At 43.0% G+C, this 19500-nt stretch overlaps 1 protein-coding gene across 1 annotated transcript in view; it reads left to right on the top strand.

The window, feature by feature from the left end:
* Positions 1–19500, top strand: part of LOC133011544 (dedicator of cytokinesis protein 2) — a 111710-nt gene that overhangs the window by 33623 nt on the left and 58587 nt on the right. The window contains exon 25 of the mRNA XM_061079287.1: positions 19173–19315. Coding sequence (XP_060935270.1) covers positions 19173–19315 — 143 coding nt within the window. The remainder of the gene's footprint in view (positions 1–19172; positions 19316–19500) is intronic.

Here is a 19500-nt window from a genome sequence, read left to right on the forward strand (position 1 = left end):
GATCTGAATTGTTGTGTAGCGAAATAAAATATAAAAATGAAAAAAACAAAACAAAACAGACCACCCTATTTCACAATGTAAAGAAATCCATTAATGTGTCCTAAATCAGTGCCAAAATTCAATTGTTTTTTCCTTGATCCGTGTACCGTTCTTGAATGGGTCGCATCGGAAATCTTTTGCTGTGTTTTTTTCGTAATCTTGCTGGCAAATAAAAACAAACAAACTAGAATGAGACTCAGTGGAGAACATATCTCTGCCAAGGCCACAGTCCTCTAATAAAACCACATTTATGTTCACCAGATCCAGCATTTTATTTGGATCTGCACCACTCCTATATATCAGTCCCATGAAAACGCCCTTTTCAAAATCAAAATGACAAATCTTAAAAACGCTTTATCTCACAATAATGAATAGATATCAAAGAAACTGTGTATCCATGTCCAGTTCCAAACCTGCACCAAAATATAATGAATTCCTTTTACACATACCCAAACCTTTTGCTTTAATCTTGCTAGAAACAAAAAAACAACCAACAAATGGACAGGGGTAGAAACCATAGACTGTTTAACACAACCTTTATGGCTTGGCGAGGGTTACCAAAATCAATTTTGAATATTAATTCATATTATTCTATTATTCTATATTTGCTACAACATGTCTAAAGTTAAAAGGAAGCCAACATTATAAAGATTTTTTTCGTCAGCTAGACTTCAAACAAACAAAACAATCTGGTGGGTTATCTTCTACTGCGATACAGGAAACCGTATTGATATTTGATGTTGACGCTGTAACACACAATTACTGCGCTGCTTTCTTCGCCTCCTTTGACATTACAATCAGTTCATTCAGATACCATCTTATTACAATCAGCACAAGTGTCTCCTGTTAATGTTTACCTCCGCTGGTGGTAAAGGTCACTTCCTGGAGACGAGCAGCCTCGAGGCTCAAACATCATCGACCCAAACAGATATTTGATCGGACTTCTGATGGTTTTCTTTTGTCCTTGCGCTGTTGACATTCCCTCTGCGCCCTTCAGCGAAAAATATGTTATTACAAACAGAAAATTACTAGATTCTTCTTCTCTCTGTTATTTGGGTTGAATATAGAGAAAGATAGGTTTAGTCATATCTAGGGTTGCAAAGGGGCTGAAAGTTTCCGTTAAATTTCGGCTAAATTTCCGGAAACCTTCCATGGGAAGTTTAGCTCAGGAATTTTGGGTATTTTGAAAAAAAATAAATATGCAAATTAAACGCTGAGCAATAAAAACATCATTCAAAACTCTATTTTAAAGATGTATGGAATGCAGCACACGCTGCACGTTGAGTTTCAACCCTCCACTGTGCATTCTTCCATCACATGCACAGATAACTCCCAGCATCCTTCACTCTACAGCAGGGCTATTGAGGCCTGCTGTAGTGCGCAGGACTAGTCAGGTAAGTTTCGATGATATTACTGGGGAAAATATATTAGCATGCTGATTGAGTATTGTTCATCTGTTCATCTAGCCTATTTCCATTCATTTATCCATCAATTGTAAAATATGTTTACAGACGATTCCAATTGTTTGGCTAACTATTTATATCTCTGGCATTGCATTAGCGTTTTTTTACAAACTTTTTTCTCATCTTATTCTACAGAATCTCATTTGTGGAGTCATTTCACCCCATCCAATGTAGAAGGAAAGGCTGTGTACACTTGCAAATACTGTGCAGAGACCTATGTTAAGAATGACACAAAGATGCAGAATCATAAGGTCAAGTGCCGAAAGTTTCCTCAGGGCTCAAATCAGCCTCTGACAAATCAAAATGTTTATATTTATGTCTGTATATGACAAGGTAAATAAAGTTAGTTATCACAACATTTCCAGTTTATTCCCGTTAATTCCCGTATATTCCCGTTTATTCCCGTTAATTCCCGTTAATTCCCGTTAATTCCCATGGAAAGTTTCCAACTTTGAAAATTACCGGAATTGTGCAATCCTAGTCATACCTGTATGAACTGCCAGTGTTTGAGTCAGATAAGACAGATGTGTTTTCAGGCTGCTCCAGCTTGACTGTGCCTGCTCTGCTTTTGCATGATTTTCACTGGATATGTCCGGGGACACATCATTTAGTCTTTACTGTAGCTTTAAAGTGCAGCACACATCAGTGAGGACACACGCTTCGCCAGTCTGAGTCCCCCCCCCTCTGTTGAGACCTATTACTTCTGTCTAATTTGCTTGTAGTGGGCTGATAAGTGTTGGTTTTCCCAGCAGAGGCGATGGATAGAGTGGGCTAATGTTGCACTACTCTATAATACAGAGAGGCTCATAATTGAGCTCCTGCAGCACAAACTGAGGATTTGGAAATAGACTGTCAGAGAATGTGAGCCTCTGCCACAGACACTGAAGATGCCCCAGTGTGTGCATGAATGCATTCTCACACACAACCTGCAAACACATTTGTCTGTATATGTTTCCGAGTGTGGCTGATGCTGCCGTATCTGGGGGTGAGTGTATGTGTGCATTTCAGTGGTTGTGCACTGGGGTATTCTTAAGAGGTGTGTGCAGTAGCTGTAGTGTTTTTTTTCCTCGGTGTACAGCAGCAGGGCCTCGCTCATCAGTCACCCGCCTCCAACACAAGCCAGTAGCCGGCCCAGGATACGGACCTCTGGTATTGATCCTGGCTCCAGTGATTGATTCCCCGGGGGCTGAGACGACAGGCTCGGCCCTCCGGCTGGCTGACAACACGCTCAGAGTTACACCGTCACCGGGGAAAGCAGCGGGTGGAGGGAGGAGAGCAATGCAACCGAGAGGAGAGGGACTGATGGGAACAACAGGTAGAAAAGGAGAGAGCAGGATACAGAGAGAAGATCCCTCAGTGTACGACAAACATTAGCTTTTTAGTTCTCTTGTTGTGTCTTAGTGCTTTTTGTTTTATCATTCATCTGCTTTGCCTTGATACCCCTGTGTACTTTTGTGCACAAAAGTACACAGGGGTGATGTGCCTTTGTCCATGTCTCCATACATGTCATAAAATATAGGTTTATTAATTATTCATGCTAAGAGTCTATGTAGCTCTGTGTTTTATAGGTGTGTGTGTATATGTTGTTTCTCTGTTTGCAGTGTTGGGGAGTAACGGAATACATGTAACGGCGTTACGTATTTAGAATACAAATTATGAGTAACTGTATTCCGTTACAGTTACAAATTAAATAGATGGTATTCAGAATACAGTTACATTGTTGAAATCAGTGGATTACATGACGGTACTTCTCTGTTTCACGAGTTTATTCACTCTCTCGTAAATCCACCGGAGGCAAAGCCCCCAGGAAGCAGCTGGAGACCGGGGCTGCCGTAAGAGCGCCCGGCCCCCGGCGGCGTGAAGAAGCCTCACCGCGACCGGCTCGGGACCGTTTCAGGCCCGGGACCGAGGCTCTGAGAGAGTTCCGTCGCTACCAGAAATCTACGGAGCTGCTGATCCGCAAGCTGCCCTTCCAGCGCCTGGTGAGAGAAGACCGACCTGCGCTCCCAGAGCTCCGCTGTCATGGCTCTGCAGGAGGCCAGCGAGGCACGCCGGGTTCACACCGGACGCTGAAGCGCCGGGCAGCGCTGATAATATCACCCGTTGACCAAGTAGTATAAAAGCATATGTTCACTTGTTGCTCCAACATTAACTGCAACAGCGTCCCAATTTAATGTCATCCATCTTCAAGAACTTCTCCGCTGTTTGCTCCGTTCAATGTCGGGTGTCGAGGGTAAATTACGTATTCTCCACTCAAGCCAATGGGGAGGCCCCCCCCTCTCTTTTTATCTTTATGACTGCTTGTGTGTCTGTATGGAGGGGCAGAGGGGGGCATGTAATAATGTGATTGGTAATATTGGTAAAATTAAAACTCCAGGACAACAGAAGGGGAATTTAAACTATGGGATCCATACTTTATCATTTATATCATATAAAATATGTCATCAATATCGTTTAAAATCATTTTTCCGTGTGTTTCCTGGAGCGATACGGTCGCGTCAAGCGCAAACAAAAATAGACTCGACGCCGAAACGATCGCTGCACGACGCGAGGCAGCCTTGCTGTGGCGCTGCACTTCAGCCTCCGTTGGGACCGGCACAGAGGTGGGAGTGGATGGGAGCCGGACATCCAGCTGGCCCGCCGCATCGGCGGAGAGAGAGTTTAAACTGCTGCTGCTCCACTGACTATAACAACGCCGCAATCATACACTTAAAAAAATGCAATACAAACCGGAAGTATTCCAAGTATTCAGAATACGTTACTCAGATTAGTTAATGTAATGGAATACGTTACAGATTACATTTTTGGGCATGTATTCTGTATTCTGTAACGAAATACATTTTGAAAGTATCCTTCCCAACACTGTCTGTTTGTGTATTCAACCTGCGGGACTGCAGATAAAAAACATGCACGGCTCATTCTGGCACATGTTGGACTTACTCACGGGTGACTTGTATAATTTAAATAAATAATTATAAACAATGTTGTGAGGCAAAGCATTGAATATTACAGATTACTACTTTTCGTAAAAATTAAGAGGGATGGGTGAATGGATTGGAATGATGGATAACTGATAATGGGATAGACGAAACAAGGGATTTGAGAAAAACAGAGAGGAAAGAAGAGGTAGATTTGGAGGTTCTGAATGAAAGAAAAACCGCTTGGAGGGGAAGTGGAAAATAATGAGAATGTGTGGTAGAGAGGGAGAAATGGGCCAAACAGTCCAGCAGTGATTCAAGTTTAAGGCCTGCTCACTCTAAATCTGTCAGAGAAACCTGCATAATGTTTACCGGCGACATTCAGCCCCTCCTTCTCCTCTCATTCTCCCACCATCCGCCGGGAGAGGAGGACTTATTTATTTATTTCTGCTTATTTATTTCTTCATCTATACACCGGTCCATTCCATCTCCCTCCCCACCTCAGCAAATGAGGGCTGACAGTCGGATTAATTGAGACGCATTTTAGCATCGGGATGCTAATCAAGGTGCTCGTATATGGTCGGATGCCGTTCATCCAGAAGGCTGAAATTTGCAGCAGAGCGGAATTACGTATTTATAATGGGTAATGGCCCCCGGTGTCTGATCACTGCACTGCAATACACATTTAATAACCCCAGCTGTCTGTCTGAGCGTCTCCAGGGAGAAATGTCAAGCCCCTGACAGTGAAGCTGAGGTTAGCTGATGGAAGGGAATGTGTGTGTGTGTGTGTGACATTGTAAGACAAGTCGATGACTTGCTAGCTCATGTTTGACAGTAAGTGAGATTGAACAATTTTACAGATCGTTGGTTTTGTTTTTACTGTATTAAAACGAAAAAAAATGTAATTTGGCCTCAATTTTACACTTATGAAGTCGTTAATGCAAAACTAGATCATGAACGTACACTATTATAATGTAGATACTTTGTATTTTACCTTTATTGGTTTGGATTATTTCCTCCCCAATGAGTGATTAAGTTTGCTCCACATACTTTTTCCTAAGATACTGTAACCAGAAGGTTTTCTGGGCTGTTGATATTTTACATTATTTAAATGGCAAAGCCGATCACGTTCATGTAATGCTCATGGGAGTGTCGGTCTGAAAATGAGTTACGGTCAGACGCCTTGTTGTCGCATTTTCTTTCTTGAGGCTGGGGAAAGTGATTGAGTGATTGACTTGAAAAACGACCTGGTCTGAAGTCAGTGTTTCACTGTTTATTTAATGGCACATTATTGAGATAACAATATTCACTTACCTCGGCAGGTAATTGCAAACAGACTTCTTGTTAACACAGGGACTTGCAGCGGTAATGATGAAGATAACTGTCTATTTGACTAATTGATGGACATGTAGGTATAAACAGACCTCTTTCCACTGAGGCGTTATGCATTATGACTGTTTAATTTAAGTGGGTTTGCTCCTCTCTCAGAAAAACATGGTAATATTTTGGTGAAAATCAGCAGACAACAGGAAACAAGAAGTCCTTAAAGATTTCAGTCTTGGCTACAATTTAGCGTCAGTCAGGAGAATACAGGGGACAGCAAAACAAACTATTTTCATATCTAATAAATAATTGGACCTTTTTATCTTTTTCCAGTTTTTTGTGCGCAGTCGTGATCTGATTTCATGCTGCACACAGCACGAGCCGTACGCCTGCAGCGCTCCTTCTTACAGCTCACTGTGGCGTCTTCTTAATAGAGTTTCTCCATGCACACAAATATAAAAGAAAGAGGTAATCACAAAATGGTAAATGACGTCTCAATTACCTTGTTTAATTTCCATTTTAAAATGTTTAATGTTAATGATGCCATTGCTGCCACAAAGATGACAGCTGACTTCAGGCTGATCAGAATAGAATGGACTTGTCAAAAAGCAGAACACAGGTGGCGAGAAACAAATTTCCAGTTTCATTATTACTTTTTATATATAATTTGAAACTCAGTTGTTGACTGAAATCAGTGGCCCCTGAGTTTCTGCACTGAGTTGCCTCCATATCAGCTGCAGGATATCTGTGTCTTCAAATCAATTGAAGAGACTTGACACAATTTGATCCGATTAACCAGAAAAAACCTAGCCTGACGTTGTCATATTCAATTCTAGTCAGAATATGAGTCTGAGACCGCTCCATTGGGCTGTGATTATGGGGCGTGTTTCAACCGAACCAGGGAAAAAAATGCCTCTTCGCTCAATTGGATAGACCTACAACCAATCAGAGCAACGTAGTATGTGACGTATGTTTAGCGACATTGTAAGTTATTTACTAAGTCAGACAGTCAAGACTTTCTCTTACCATAAAAAAACAACACAGCGTGTCTCCTCATTGAGGTCTTTATTACAAGATGAACAACTCTTGTGGCAGTTAAACGGGATCCGTTCAATGGTTACACTTGTTAATAAGCACTGCTGTGCTACTAAGCCCCGCTGAGAGAGCAGCTAGCCGCTGAGAGCTAGCTCGATTTGACGGCTCTCGACCTCTCAGTCCGGTTGTTGTCACGCCCTCACTTTCGGAACTCCTCACCCAGACTAGGGTCTGTCCGGGTTCCCTTCCCGTGGACTGACAGTCCGTGTGCGGACATGAAGCCGAGCCGCGGAGACTAGCTCCGGGCTGCTTCCTCCAGCTGCTAACGTCCTCGCTGCTCTGCGTTCAGGGCAACCTTGTTCAGGGAAACCTCCTGCCACATAGCGAACATGCAATAGTGTTATCGATGAAAAAATAATGTCCACCTCGTCTTGCACGCCAAGTTGCATCGCCATGCCTTGATCGTGTTTCTCTGTTCCTTTTTCAAAATGAATGCGCTATCTATGTCTTCTAAAACAGACTCAATGGCAGCATCTACACATCTCAGCTCTCCAGCGGCAGGCATGTTTGTGGAAAACAAAGTCAACCCAAGCGCTGTTTGATGACGTAGTTGATTACGTAACGTGATTGGTCCGAACAGCTTCTGTTCAGAGCATAATTTCTCCCCAATGGAGCGACTCCAGACCAAACTTCCAGACCAAAAAATGTTGTGGGCGGGGCTAAATTTGTCTGGCACCCAGGCTAGAAAAAACTATCAGAACATCTAGAATCCTCCTCCTGCTGCCTCAATACTACTGCCAACAGGATTTTACAGAATTGTCTCTAATTGCACGGCCTCAGATCTTTTAAAAATCCTCGACATGTCTCTTCTTCCAGGTGAATTGACTTCAGACTACTGCTGTTGGTTTAAAAGCACTGAACGGTTTAGGGCCAAAAAACAAATCTCTGATCTGCTGCCGAGTTCTGAGCCATCCAGACGCCTCAGGTCTGCTCTCTGTCCCCAGAGTCAAAATTAAACATGGAGAGGCAGCGTTCAGTTCTTATGCTCCACATATCTGGAACCAGCTTCCAGAGAACAGTTGGTCTGCTGTAACTCTCGGTTCTTTTAAATCAACTTTGGTAAAACTTTACTTTTTGCCACGGCCTTTTATCAAATGTAATAATTTCTTACCTGATATCAAACTGATCAAAACATTCAAAAGGAGCTGTTGTCTTGTTTTGAACATATAATTAGTAATAGTCATAAGTGCTAAACTCAGTCACTTACAATGCATTTACTGCGACTACTTCACAATAAAAGTCAACAGGTGAATGTGTTAAATGTGAAGCTGCACCAGTCGGAAATGTGTGGTTTGCATTGAAAGTAACTTAATACAGCATTTGTTTAATGGGAATGTAGTCCAAGGCACGCAGTTACTACTTAAGATACTGAATGTATACAAACTTAGCAGTACTTTTATTTTTGCAATACTTCAAGCCATATACTCAAACACTATTGTTACCTCATTGGGTGAAATAATCAACACTGATGAGAGTTTGCCTCTTTAACTACTGTAATGTATGTAAGGTTGTTACATACTTGCATATACAGTTTTGCTTCCTATAAGGAAAAAAGATGCTATGCTTGTATTGAGGTCCTGTCCCACAGTCTCATGTAGTAATAACAAAACGTGTGTTTGTGTGTGTTCATCCAAAATGTGATTTCTGTTTGTCTATGTATTTGTTTTTTCTCGTTACTGGTTGCATCCATGGGCAGTATTTGAAGGGATTTATTTTTTTCTTCCCTCACTCAAAAATACCCCTGATTTATTCAGCATACGCTCCCCGGATTAGGGGACTTGGCAAGAACATACTGCGTAAACACACACAAACACATACAGCGCGCGCATCCGTGTAAGCTGGCGCACATGCACAGATACACATGTGCATCCTGTCACGTGGGTTAATCTGGTTTGGAGACCAAATTAAATTTACCAGGCGCATTATGGCTTAATTTAGGCAAATTATAATGCCATCAGGCAATCACTGTGACAGATTGAGAGCATCCACGCTGGCAGAACGAGAGGTCGGGGGGGCAAAGAGCAGAGGGACAGCGGGATGAGTCTGTCATTTTGTTTGCCCACTCATTTCCCAAAGCTGGTCAAAGTCCCAGATTCAATCCACTAACCCTCTCCTCCGCTGGGCCGCCATTCCCCCTTGTCCATCTGTACAGCTGGAGAAAAGGCTGCTGTCATGTCACTCGTCTTGTAGTTCACAATAAACGGATTAAAAGAAACCCCAAGTGTTTCCGTGTAATTCGCTTGTAAGATTAACTGTAACGTCAAGGTATGTCTCCGCATAGGAATAACCCCTGAAAAAAAAAGCTGCCTGTGCCATCTCTAGTGCAATTCTTCTTTTAAATGTATCACAGTAATCCATATAAACATCAGAAATCTCATTACTTAAATTGCCGGCGTTTTACTGCAACACTTTATACAGTATAATTGACCTTGTTCACACCCGTGCCTATATATCCTCCAGCTGTGATTACTTAACAGACGCATGTCGACGCTCGATCTTTATGAATGAGTGATGTACCGTACCGTTATTATCATCAGGATTTAATCAGTGCAGAGTGATCTTGGTTGTACGCACACTCTCCACCAATCAGCATTAGCGACGGGTCACTTTAAGCCCCAGTTAGAGTGAATGTGGTTTTCAACATCTGGCTTCCGAGAGAGCTTTAAAAGACAAAGATATAGACTATCAATGAAGATGTAACGCCTTTACTTGTGTGTTGATATCTTTAACGACATTAGAGCAGTGTCTTTTGGAAATGGGCCTGTTAAGAATGGACTGCTTGGCCTGTGATTATGCTGGTTGCAGCCGCGGCAAGTAAAGACCAGTCGGCAGAACCCTGAACCTCGACCCAGCATGCAGCGCCCACGAACAGGAGTGGTTGTTGCCGTTGTCATGAATGTGATGTTGTCGTGATTGAAAATGTCACTTAAGTTGATGAGGCCCAGCCTGTTATTTCAAAATGTATTAATATTAAAACGTATGGCATGTCCAAATTCACTCCAAAGTCAGCACTGCGCCACTTCCTTGGGCGATTGGATGGACGATTCTCGAGACGTGTGACTGGCCATGTGTGATTTATGTGCGAGGGTTACCCTGAGAGTAATTGAGTGTTTTCATGCATCACAAGTGAGCAGCATTTACTGTTTGTTGTAGGCAAAGCAGCTGGTGATGCCGTGATAATGTCAAAGCAGACAGTTTTACAGCAGCTCGCGGTTTCGTGAGAGTGCACGTGTGTAGTTTGGTGATCCAGTAAGTGTCCATGTTCCCATGTTATAGACGCTTTAAGAGACAGACACATGAAATCGTAAAATAATAAACATAAAATGCAATAGTCATACGGCTGCCATGTGTCCTCAGGTAGTCTGAAGGTGCCTCTCCGCTCCTCACCTCTCACGCTGATACATTATTCGGTGATGACTTGCATTACATTAGCTATCGTTACATCACATTAGAGTTCATGTCACGCCGTGCTGTTAACGCAGTGAGATCATGTTCAACAACACCCAGTGCTCGCTTTACCTGTCAGAGAATTGTGAATTGAAATTGGGTCGGAGGCCGTGTGTGTGTGTGTGTGTGTGTGTGTGTGTGTGTGTGTGTGTGTGTGTGTGTGTGTGTGTGTGTGTGTGTGTGTGTGTGTGTGTCGGATATATGCTGTCAAGCACACGTGCGGTGTTTGACAGCAGAGAAGCCATCTGCCACAAATGATTTTTGACTGTTGTTGTAGAGGCTGACTCAAAATAGCTGTGCTGACTGTAGAGCTGTGAGTTGATGGTACCAGAAGGTTAATGAGAGAGAGAGGGGGGGGGGGGGGGGTAGCTGTTGTCATTTAGTCTCTACAGGGATTTAGTTTGGGAGGTGGAGGATGAAACAGTGGAAGGAAACAGGGATGGATGAGTTGAAAAGAGGAAAGTGTTTTGTCATTTTGGGAAATGCCTCTGCCTCACTCTCTCCCACCATCTCTTTTCACAGTCTGATCCACGCTTGTGTCTCATGGGGAAATTAATGCAGACAAGGAGGAGGACACAATGGTCATTGTATGAGTGTTCATTTGTTTGGTTCTGATGCTTTAAAGTTCAATCGGCTCAGGAGTATCCTGACCAAACAGCTCGGTGCTGTCAAAAGATGCCTTTCGGCTGAACAGCTCTGTGGCCCGACTCTCAGGTTCCAGCAAAATAACATCTCTTAACGATCCCCTGTGGGACTCCAGGTCATTATACAGCCGCTGAGATGGATTTCATTGTAGATATTATGACAAACTACTGCAGCAGTAAGAGAAGATTGGGAATAATATTCTAATGTGATTTACAGATTATATAATCTGAACAATACGAAACGAATTTAAAACCTAAGATCAGATGTGTATAAACTTCACCAGAACCACAGCTTTTTAATGTTTTACTGTCCTGCTAGAGGACACTAGGAATAAGTCTGACCACCAGTCAAATCATTGGGCTGCTTCACCTCAAGGGGTTCATGTAGCATTGATCTGCCTCGGTTAAATTGATTAAAACAACGTATCTGCAAATGTAACCAACAGACTAATTAGTCAATCAATATAATAGTTGTGTGGAAGAGTGAGCAGCCAGGAGGTGTTAATCAGTGGGTGACTCATAAAGACGAGCAGAAAGATAATTTGCACACCGTTTGAAAGATGGGGTATTATAAGTAATTCGGCATCTAAAAAACAAATGGGATTATCTGAGTAATAGTGTCTTGGTGTCCTTGCAGCAAATCTTTGTTTTTGCTGTAAATATGACAAACATGCCCAGATCTGCCTGAACAAATGAGCAAATATTAACATATACTTGGTGTTATTCCAGTTCTCTTCCGGATTGTCATGGACTGGTTTTCAATGCATCCCTGATTTTTGCTGAGGATGTGGCTCTGTTGGGTTATCAAGCAGTGACCTCCATTGTGCTGTGGAGCAGTTTGCAGCTGATTGTGATGCAGTCGGGAGGAGAGCCAGCTCCTCCATTGGGATGCCATGGTTCTCTGATGGAAAACGGTGGATTAACCTCTCCGGGTTGGGGTTGGGTTGATACCCTGAGGGAAGGAGTTTAAGTATCTCTGGTTCTTGTTCACGGGGAGGATGAAGCACGAGACGAACAGGCTGGTCGGTGTGACGTCCACAGTAATGCAGGCGTTGTACTGGAATGGCGTGGTGAGGAAGGAGCTGAGCAGCAAGGTTTACCAATCAATCTACGATCCAATCCTCACTTATGGTCACACGCTCTGAAAGAACAAGATCGCACATACAAGTGGCGGAAATTAGTTTTGTCCACGTCAGGTGGTTGGGCTCAACCTAAGAGGGTGAGTTCACAGATCAGGAGGGAGCTTGAGAGGGGTTGGTTAAGGTGGTTGGGGCGTCTACTCCGGATACATCCTGGGCGCCATCGTAGAGAGGTTTGCCAGGCATGCCCAAATGGGAGGAGACCCCGGGGTAGACCCAGATCTTGTTGGTTGGATTACATATCCCATCTGAGTGAGGGATGCCCCAAGAACCGGCAGAAAGCGTGGCTAAGGAGAGGGACGTCTGGGATACCCGAGATGTCCGGCTACCTCCACTTCCTGAGCCAGATAGGTGTATGACGATGGATTGATGAATGGATAGATGTTATACATTCATATACACTAGTTCTTAGTTTCTTGCTGAAGTAACTTTTGGTCTGTTTGTGTGTGCCTCTGTGTGTATGGTGTGAGGAAAAAGCACCATGTACTGCGATTGTGTTGACTTTGGTTTTGCTGACAGTATTTGTTCTGTACCGGGTCTTATCAGCATCCCAGGAAAACTCGGTGTGGAGAAGTGTACTTTCAAAGATCATTGCCACTGTATATCACCATCAGTCAGCGGGGCACTATCATCTGTAACTTATCGGCCTGTAGTTTCCGGAGACCACTCATCCGCACAGGAGAGACAATTTTATGCAGTTCTATGAAAAAATAATATTATCCCACTAAACCATTCCTGGACAGCTTTCTTGCTTTTACAAATCATGCGTGTCAAATATGTTTTATCACCGCACAAGATTAAACCAGCGATTATTAATAAAAGAGGGAGCGAGACATGTGCAGACAGTCGGGCGCGACCAATGTACAAATGGTAAATGCGGGGATTTCAATTTTTGCAAATGGTGTTTTAAGATGAACCAAGGGAAAAAGGGGAACAGGTAGGGAGGAAGATAAATGAAAGATGGTGTGAGAGTGGATGAGAGGATGACATCCAAAGTGACACGGAGGAATGAGAAACCAGCTGAGAGAGACATTTAGTCATCACAGAGCAGGGAGACATTTGGCTCGGTTCCAGCCTCTTCTCAACTTCCAGATTTACTCCTCTCCGCGCCTCCGATCCTCCTCATTATCATCTGTTCTATCACTCCATCTTCCCCAAAGCAAAGGATGGCAACCAAAGAGAGGAGAGGGAGGCAGGGCTGGGAGAGAAAAGAGAGAAAGACTTCCTCAGATTTATATGAGTCTTAGAAATTTAGACCGCATCTCATTATCATGTGCTATAGTTTATTGTGCTTTGCTGTCAAATGAAAAAATATGAATAGGGAGAACGGATGAGCTCGCTGCTGAGCCATCAAAGCTGCTCTCCATGGTGGCCTGCCAGCGCTGGCGGCTGTCTGCTCTTGGTAACCCAAACACATAGCCACACTCACACACACACACGCACACAGAGAGATTCCAGCTCTAACACATCAAACAGCAGCGAAACACCAAGTTGGAAACAAAAAGGACAAGGCACACTTGGGGACATGGACGCACATCGGTATTACAAGTGTGAGATTAGGTCCAGGATGAAAAGACAGTTAGTGAATATGGATGAGTCCTCGAAGCTCTCTTGGTGTGGACTTTGAATATATGTCGTCACCTGTGTGTCTTTGTCTGCAAATGGTGGAGGCTAGATGAAAAAAAAACCTTAATCTTGATGTTTGCCCCAAGACCCTGATTTCCATTTGTCTGTCAGTACGTGTTGGCAAAGCTTTCTTCCACAGCACGGCTGAATCGATTTACTGCGCTGTTGCACTTCAGGCTGTTACACACCAAATACAACCAAGTCGCTCAGGAGAGTGGAACCTAGAAACACAAGAGTATAAAGGAACGTTCATGCGTCTTCTCCCACGGTATGAAAATGTTACATTGAATTCTTTCATAGATCATATCAAACTTTCAAGACACTTGTGACAACACACAACTGTTGATTGGTTATTGATTTGACTTCCTTTTACATTTCTTGTTATGTAAGGACAATAAATGTGAATCAAGATGGATGGTGTGGAAGTACACGTACAGAGTCAGCAAATAGGAAATCTTTCCCCCACAGTATTTGCTCCTGCAATATCTGTTTTAAATAGTCTGAGGGGAAATGCAGCCGGCATCCATCATGTTTAATTGCACCTCTGACGTGATCTACAGTGAGGAAGCATCATTTGTTTTTAGAAGGGGGAAAAAAAGCTTCTCATCTGGGTGCAGGGATTGTTCTTTTCCCGATCTTGTACAATCAGCCACAGCGCCGTGCCCTAGAGCAGGAAGACCTTGAACTGGGAGGGATTTCAAATGTCCTCTTGAAGAACGACCTACACCTGCAGCACTCCATTGTAGCTGGTGTTCTTTACAAGACTGACAGCCCCCAGGACAATGCTGCAGTTCAAAGCCGTCCCTGAGAAGCCTACCACTCAGGCTGCAGCGGTGGAGATTTACATTCTTGACATTGATTGAGGCCAAACGAGAGAAATACCTGTAAAGTTAAAGGCGCTGCTCCACAACAGGGACCCGACACGATCAGCTAGTCTTGACGGAGCATTACCAAGGCAGCGTGTGCTTCATCACTATTGATGGTCGTATCCAAGAGGCTCCAGAGGCGATTTGAAGGAGGGGCGATTCTAAGCGAGATCAAGACAGACAATATCCACCCGGACAGATCTGTGAAAGTCGAGGGACTCGAGAGGAGCAGGCTATTAAGATGCTTTTGGTCTCCTACATGTGTTCTGAATCTTAAGCTGAGGAGAAGCTGCTGACTGAACTGAAGGGTGTTTTAACTTGCATATGCTGTAAATTCTCCCAGAAGAGCACAGTAGATGTCCTTTCCATTAAAAGCAATGAAAACATATTCTTCTAGTCTCAGCAGGTGGTTCATAGAGAGGTCAACCAGAGACAAGCAGATTGTCAGGAAGGACAAACAGCTCAGAACATACAAAGTCTGAAGTTTCACTTTCTGTTACAACCTAAACTCTCAATTCCACCTCAGTGATTTTTCTTGATTTCTGTTTTCTATGAAGTGGAGCTTGAAAGATTAAATATTTTTCTACATAATTGTTAATGCAGTAAAATTATCAAACATTCATAGCACAACCATAACGATTAAATTAAAGGCTTAATGGAATGTTAAGTTTCATCTAATTCAACATAAACAATACAAAAATACAAAACATTTTACAGTGTATATATCAGTTGAATGTTATTGGCCAACATGAGCCTTTCTTGGACATATTCGTATCAGCGTTTATGCCTGCTGATATGAAAACTTGTATTTTGCCAAATAAACCACATCTTGGGAATCACTGCCAGTCTTTTTAATGTATGTATCGCTGATATATTGGAATTGAATATTTATCCTCTCTAACATCTGTATCAACATCAGCCCCCAAAAATCTATATTGTTCAGGACAGTAAAAATACTTCCATAGTGACTGCAAGTAACACAAGACTCTTATGTTACAATGGGGAAAGATCATTGCCAGTCAAGCCTTCTTCTTTAATAAAAGTTACAAAATACTCAACATGCAGTAATTCGATGAGCAGAGCTTCAGTAAATGTATTCTTCCATCTTCCTGCACATTCACATAAGGTCGGTGAGGCAAGACACAGACCTTGAAACCTGCTGTACTGTGGTTATTCTTCCTTTCCGGCTGCCTCCTGACACAGTAAAAAACAAAAGCACACAGTATATTACACAGCAACATCCCCGTTCAACCCCCCATCTCCTCTCTAATTCACTTCCTCCACCCCTGAACATGTTGCAGCATCGCAGCATCAGCTGGGTTTGTTTCTTAAATCAATAGAAATAAAGTAGCAGGTGGCTTTGGGGTCATTTCACCAGGGGAATGGAGCGCTCCACAGTTTTAATGGTACCTCAAGCTCCCGGAAGGCAGATGGATTAATTCTTCAGCTTGTGCGCACAAAAATACAGCTATAAAGCACAGTGTTTCCTCTGTGTGAAAGGACCAAAGATGATGAGTTTCTGCAGTGATGGATTAAACGGGTTTAGCTGGGCTTCCACTAAAACAAAGTATCTAAAACACCACTCTCCAAAGGCCACACACCTGCAGGCTTCCCTTCAACACGTTTAATTTGTCTTTGGAAATGTTCATATTATAAAGTGTGATGTTTCAATTGAATGGTGCTAGGGTACAACTTTTGTTTATTCATCCGATCATTCCCAGCATTTGCTCATCCTCCCGTACCGGACCAGACTCTTCCTCCGTCTCCTCCCTCTCTGTCTCTCTCTGAGGGCGTCCAGTGACTCATCTGACTCCTCTGTGTGTTAGTGTGATGGAGTGACTGTTGTGACGAGGGTCCACTCAGCAGGCGAGGAGGCTTGGATCAGTTAATAATGGAACTAACGAGCATCCCTCCAAATGAGCTTTTAATGGGCTCTGCCTACCTGCGGCTACAAGAGAGGGATGGGGCGAGGGAGGTTTGTGTGTCTTTGGGGGGGCGGGCAAGTGAAAGACAATGAGAATGATACATTTTCTTATATATATTTTTAAACCAGTTTGTATTGACTGTTTAAATTAAACTCTGGGTGTGATCCATAATCCAAAGGCAAATCTGCTGAGCAAAAATCGTTTGAATTGCTGTTGAGATGCAGTTACCTATAAATATAATGTTATCAGCTTTAATTATTTGACTGCAACATATTCTGAAAGGCTGCAGATGTCTGAACACCACCGATGATAATCAGAGAACGGCGGCCTGCTCAAAAATCAATGATTTGAATTGTCTCTCGCAGTGTGATGCATTATTAAATCATCCAATGAGAAAATATGACATGGTTTCTAAAGCCGAGTTATGAATACCTTCTCAATGAAGTCGAAGGTTTAGAACGTTTTATCAAACATATGATGGTTTTGGCCATGTTTTTATGTTCAGCCGCACAGGAAACCTTTAAAACGTTTTTTTGAGTTTTATGTAAATGCTGAGAACAAAGACCCTTTTTAATAACTCTCGTGTGCTGCACTTAGAATAATGATGTGGGACAATATACAAACACATTCATCAATTTGAAAGTTCATGTTGTGCTTTGAAAAAAATAAATCAAAAGCCAAATCCTAAGAGCTCAGTCATTTGAATAAACTGCTGAGTCATGTCTTGCTTCTATCCCATCATTTTATTTCGTTTTTTAGTTCAATAAGGTCATTGATCAAACACTGGTTGATACATCGGTTATGTTCATGTTCCATAAATTGATATCAGAGTCATTAAAACCAATAATGAGCACATTGTTTCATCAGACCCATATAAGGACGCCACCGTTCCAATCTGAACTTTACTACTTAGTAGGAAATAACTTTTGATAAGATAAATGACACTGAAGCTGAACAGAATGTGAAAAAAAGATATTCACTCTTATTAGACTGGTTGGATTTCCGGAAATTGGGAACTGCTTAATAAAAACTGCTCAAATGGCACATCCTTTACTCTCTCCTGCCTTTTCTCCACATCTCCCTGCAGTACATCTGCTGCTATACTCCTTTAGTGATTTCCTATGAATGACTTTGAACAACCCCCGGAGAAGAGCTGGGAACAATTAACACCCATAAAGGATTTGGAGAATAGTTAAGCACCGATGCTCGAGACAAACTGAAACTTTTGAACCATTGTACTTTGCCTGGTTCCAGCGGTCTGGAGTGGTAACAAAGTGCTCATTATCCTTCTGAAGGAGGATTCAACTTTGCTCTCCCCAAAACCTGCCTGCATGACATTGTCTCCGTCAAAAGGAAGTCCCACGAAAGCTGCTTGTTGGACACAAACTCCACCGAAGAGCTTTAATCGTGTTCATTTATGCATTTGTCCTTGTAACTCATCCAGTTTAGCTGCTGCTTCCCTCTGTAATGAGGCTTAAGATTGGCCTTCTTCATTACTGTGAGTGCGTCCCTGCAAACTTGTCCATTCCCCTTCGAAAGCACAATGTTCCACTTTCCTTTTCTTGACAGTCACCTTCACCCTGACTGACCTGACAGGCATATTGCCAGAAAGGACCAGCGCAAGACATGTTGGTCTGTGGCGACCTGATAGACGGATGCCCTAGATAGATCCCCAGTTTGACTCCTTTCTCTCTCCCTGTCTCTCAACTATCACTATCTGATAAAGGCAAAAGGTCAAGAGATTGTACCCGAGCCTATCAGACAAGAGGCTGCCCACCCCAGTTGAAGGTTTTCTTTAAAAGAAGTAAATAAAAGACAACTTCGTCAAACAATCTCTACACTACTTTTTTCGTGCAGACTGGGAAGTTATTTTTCTTTGTTTAGATATAAGAAAATGTAATGGTAAATGGTCTGAATTTATGTTTTAATTTTAAAGAACAGTTTTGCCATTCTCCCATATTCATTCCTACAGTGCATCTTAATGCAGCACTTTATCATGCACTGACCACACAGCCAACATGGGTGATTTGGGGTTTAAAACCTCGTTCAATGGGGGAGACATAGTCTGACCTTGTCATATCATGATTCTAGTCAGAATATGAGTCTGAGACCGCTCCATTGGGCTGTAATTATGGGGCGTGTTTCAACCGCACCAGGAAAAAAAATGCCTCTTCGATCAATTGGATAGACCTACAATCAATCAGATCAACGTAGCATGTGACGTATGAATCCCGTAGGAAGGACGGCAAAAACATCTTTTCGATCTACAAATGCCTTGATCGTGTTTTTCTGTTCCTCTTTCAAAATTAATGCGCTGTCGATGTCTCCTAAAACAGACTCAATGGCAGCATCTACACATCTCAGCTCTCCAGCGGCAGGCATGTTTGTGGAAAACGTAACTGTTGATCATCTGTCCATAACCGTATAAAGCCCGCCCTGAATGGTCCGAACAGCTTCTGTTCGGATATAATTTCTCGCCAACGGAGCGACTCCAGACTGAACTTCCCAATCAAAAAATGTTGTGGGCGGGGCTAAGTTCGTCTGGCACCCAGGCTAGGGGAGACAGGGATTGAACCTTTAACCTTCTGCTCAGTGGACGACCCGTCCTACCCTGCCACTGCCACTATCACTGTGTGTCTTCTTATCAAACCTGTCATCTCTGACCATGTGTGATTCTGCTCCTTCAGAGTGCCGTGATGTGCTGTTACCCATGATGCTGCGGGAGTTGAGCGGGGCGCTGGCCAGCATGGCTGACGGGCCTCATGACGAGAGGAGGAACAGCCTGGAGCTGCTCAACAACATCCTGGAGGTCCTCAGCCGGGACAATGTGGTGAGACGTGCAAATATACATGTGTCTGTTGACGTCTATTTATCATGCAGCTGCACTCAGAGTAGACGGCTGCAATGATTTGTCAGAAAATATTGAGAGTTGAGATTGCTTAGGCCACACCGCTACATTTTTGCAGTAGGTGTTAAATGACACGTTGTTCCTGTCATTGCAAATATAGCACAGCC

The sequence above is a fragment of the Limanda limanda genome, chromosome 10 (genome assembly GCF_963576545.1).
Source record: "Limanda limanda chromosome 10, fLimLim1.1, whole genome shotgun sequence".
Classification (NCBI taxonomy): domain Eukaryota; kingdom Metazoa; phylum Chordata; class Actinopteri; order Pleuronectiformes; family Pleuronectidae; genus Limanda; species Limanda limanda.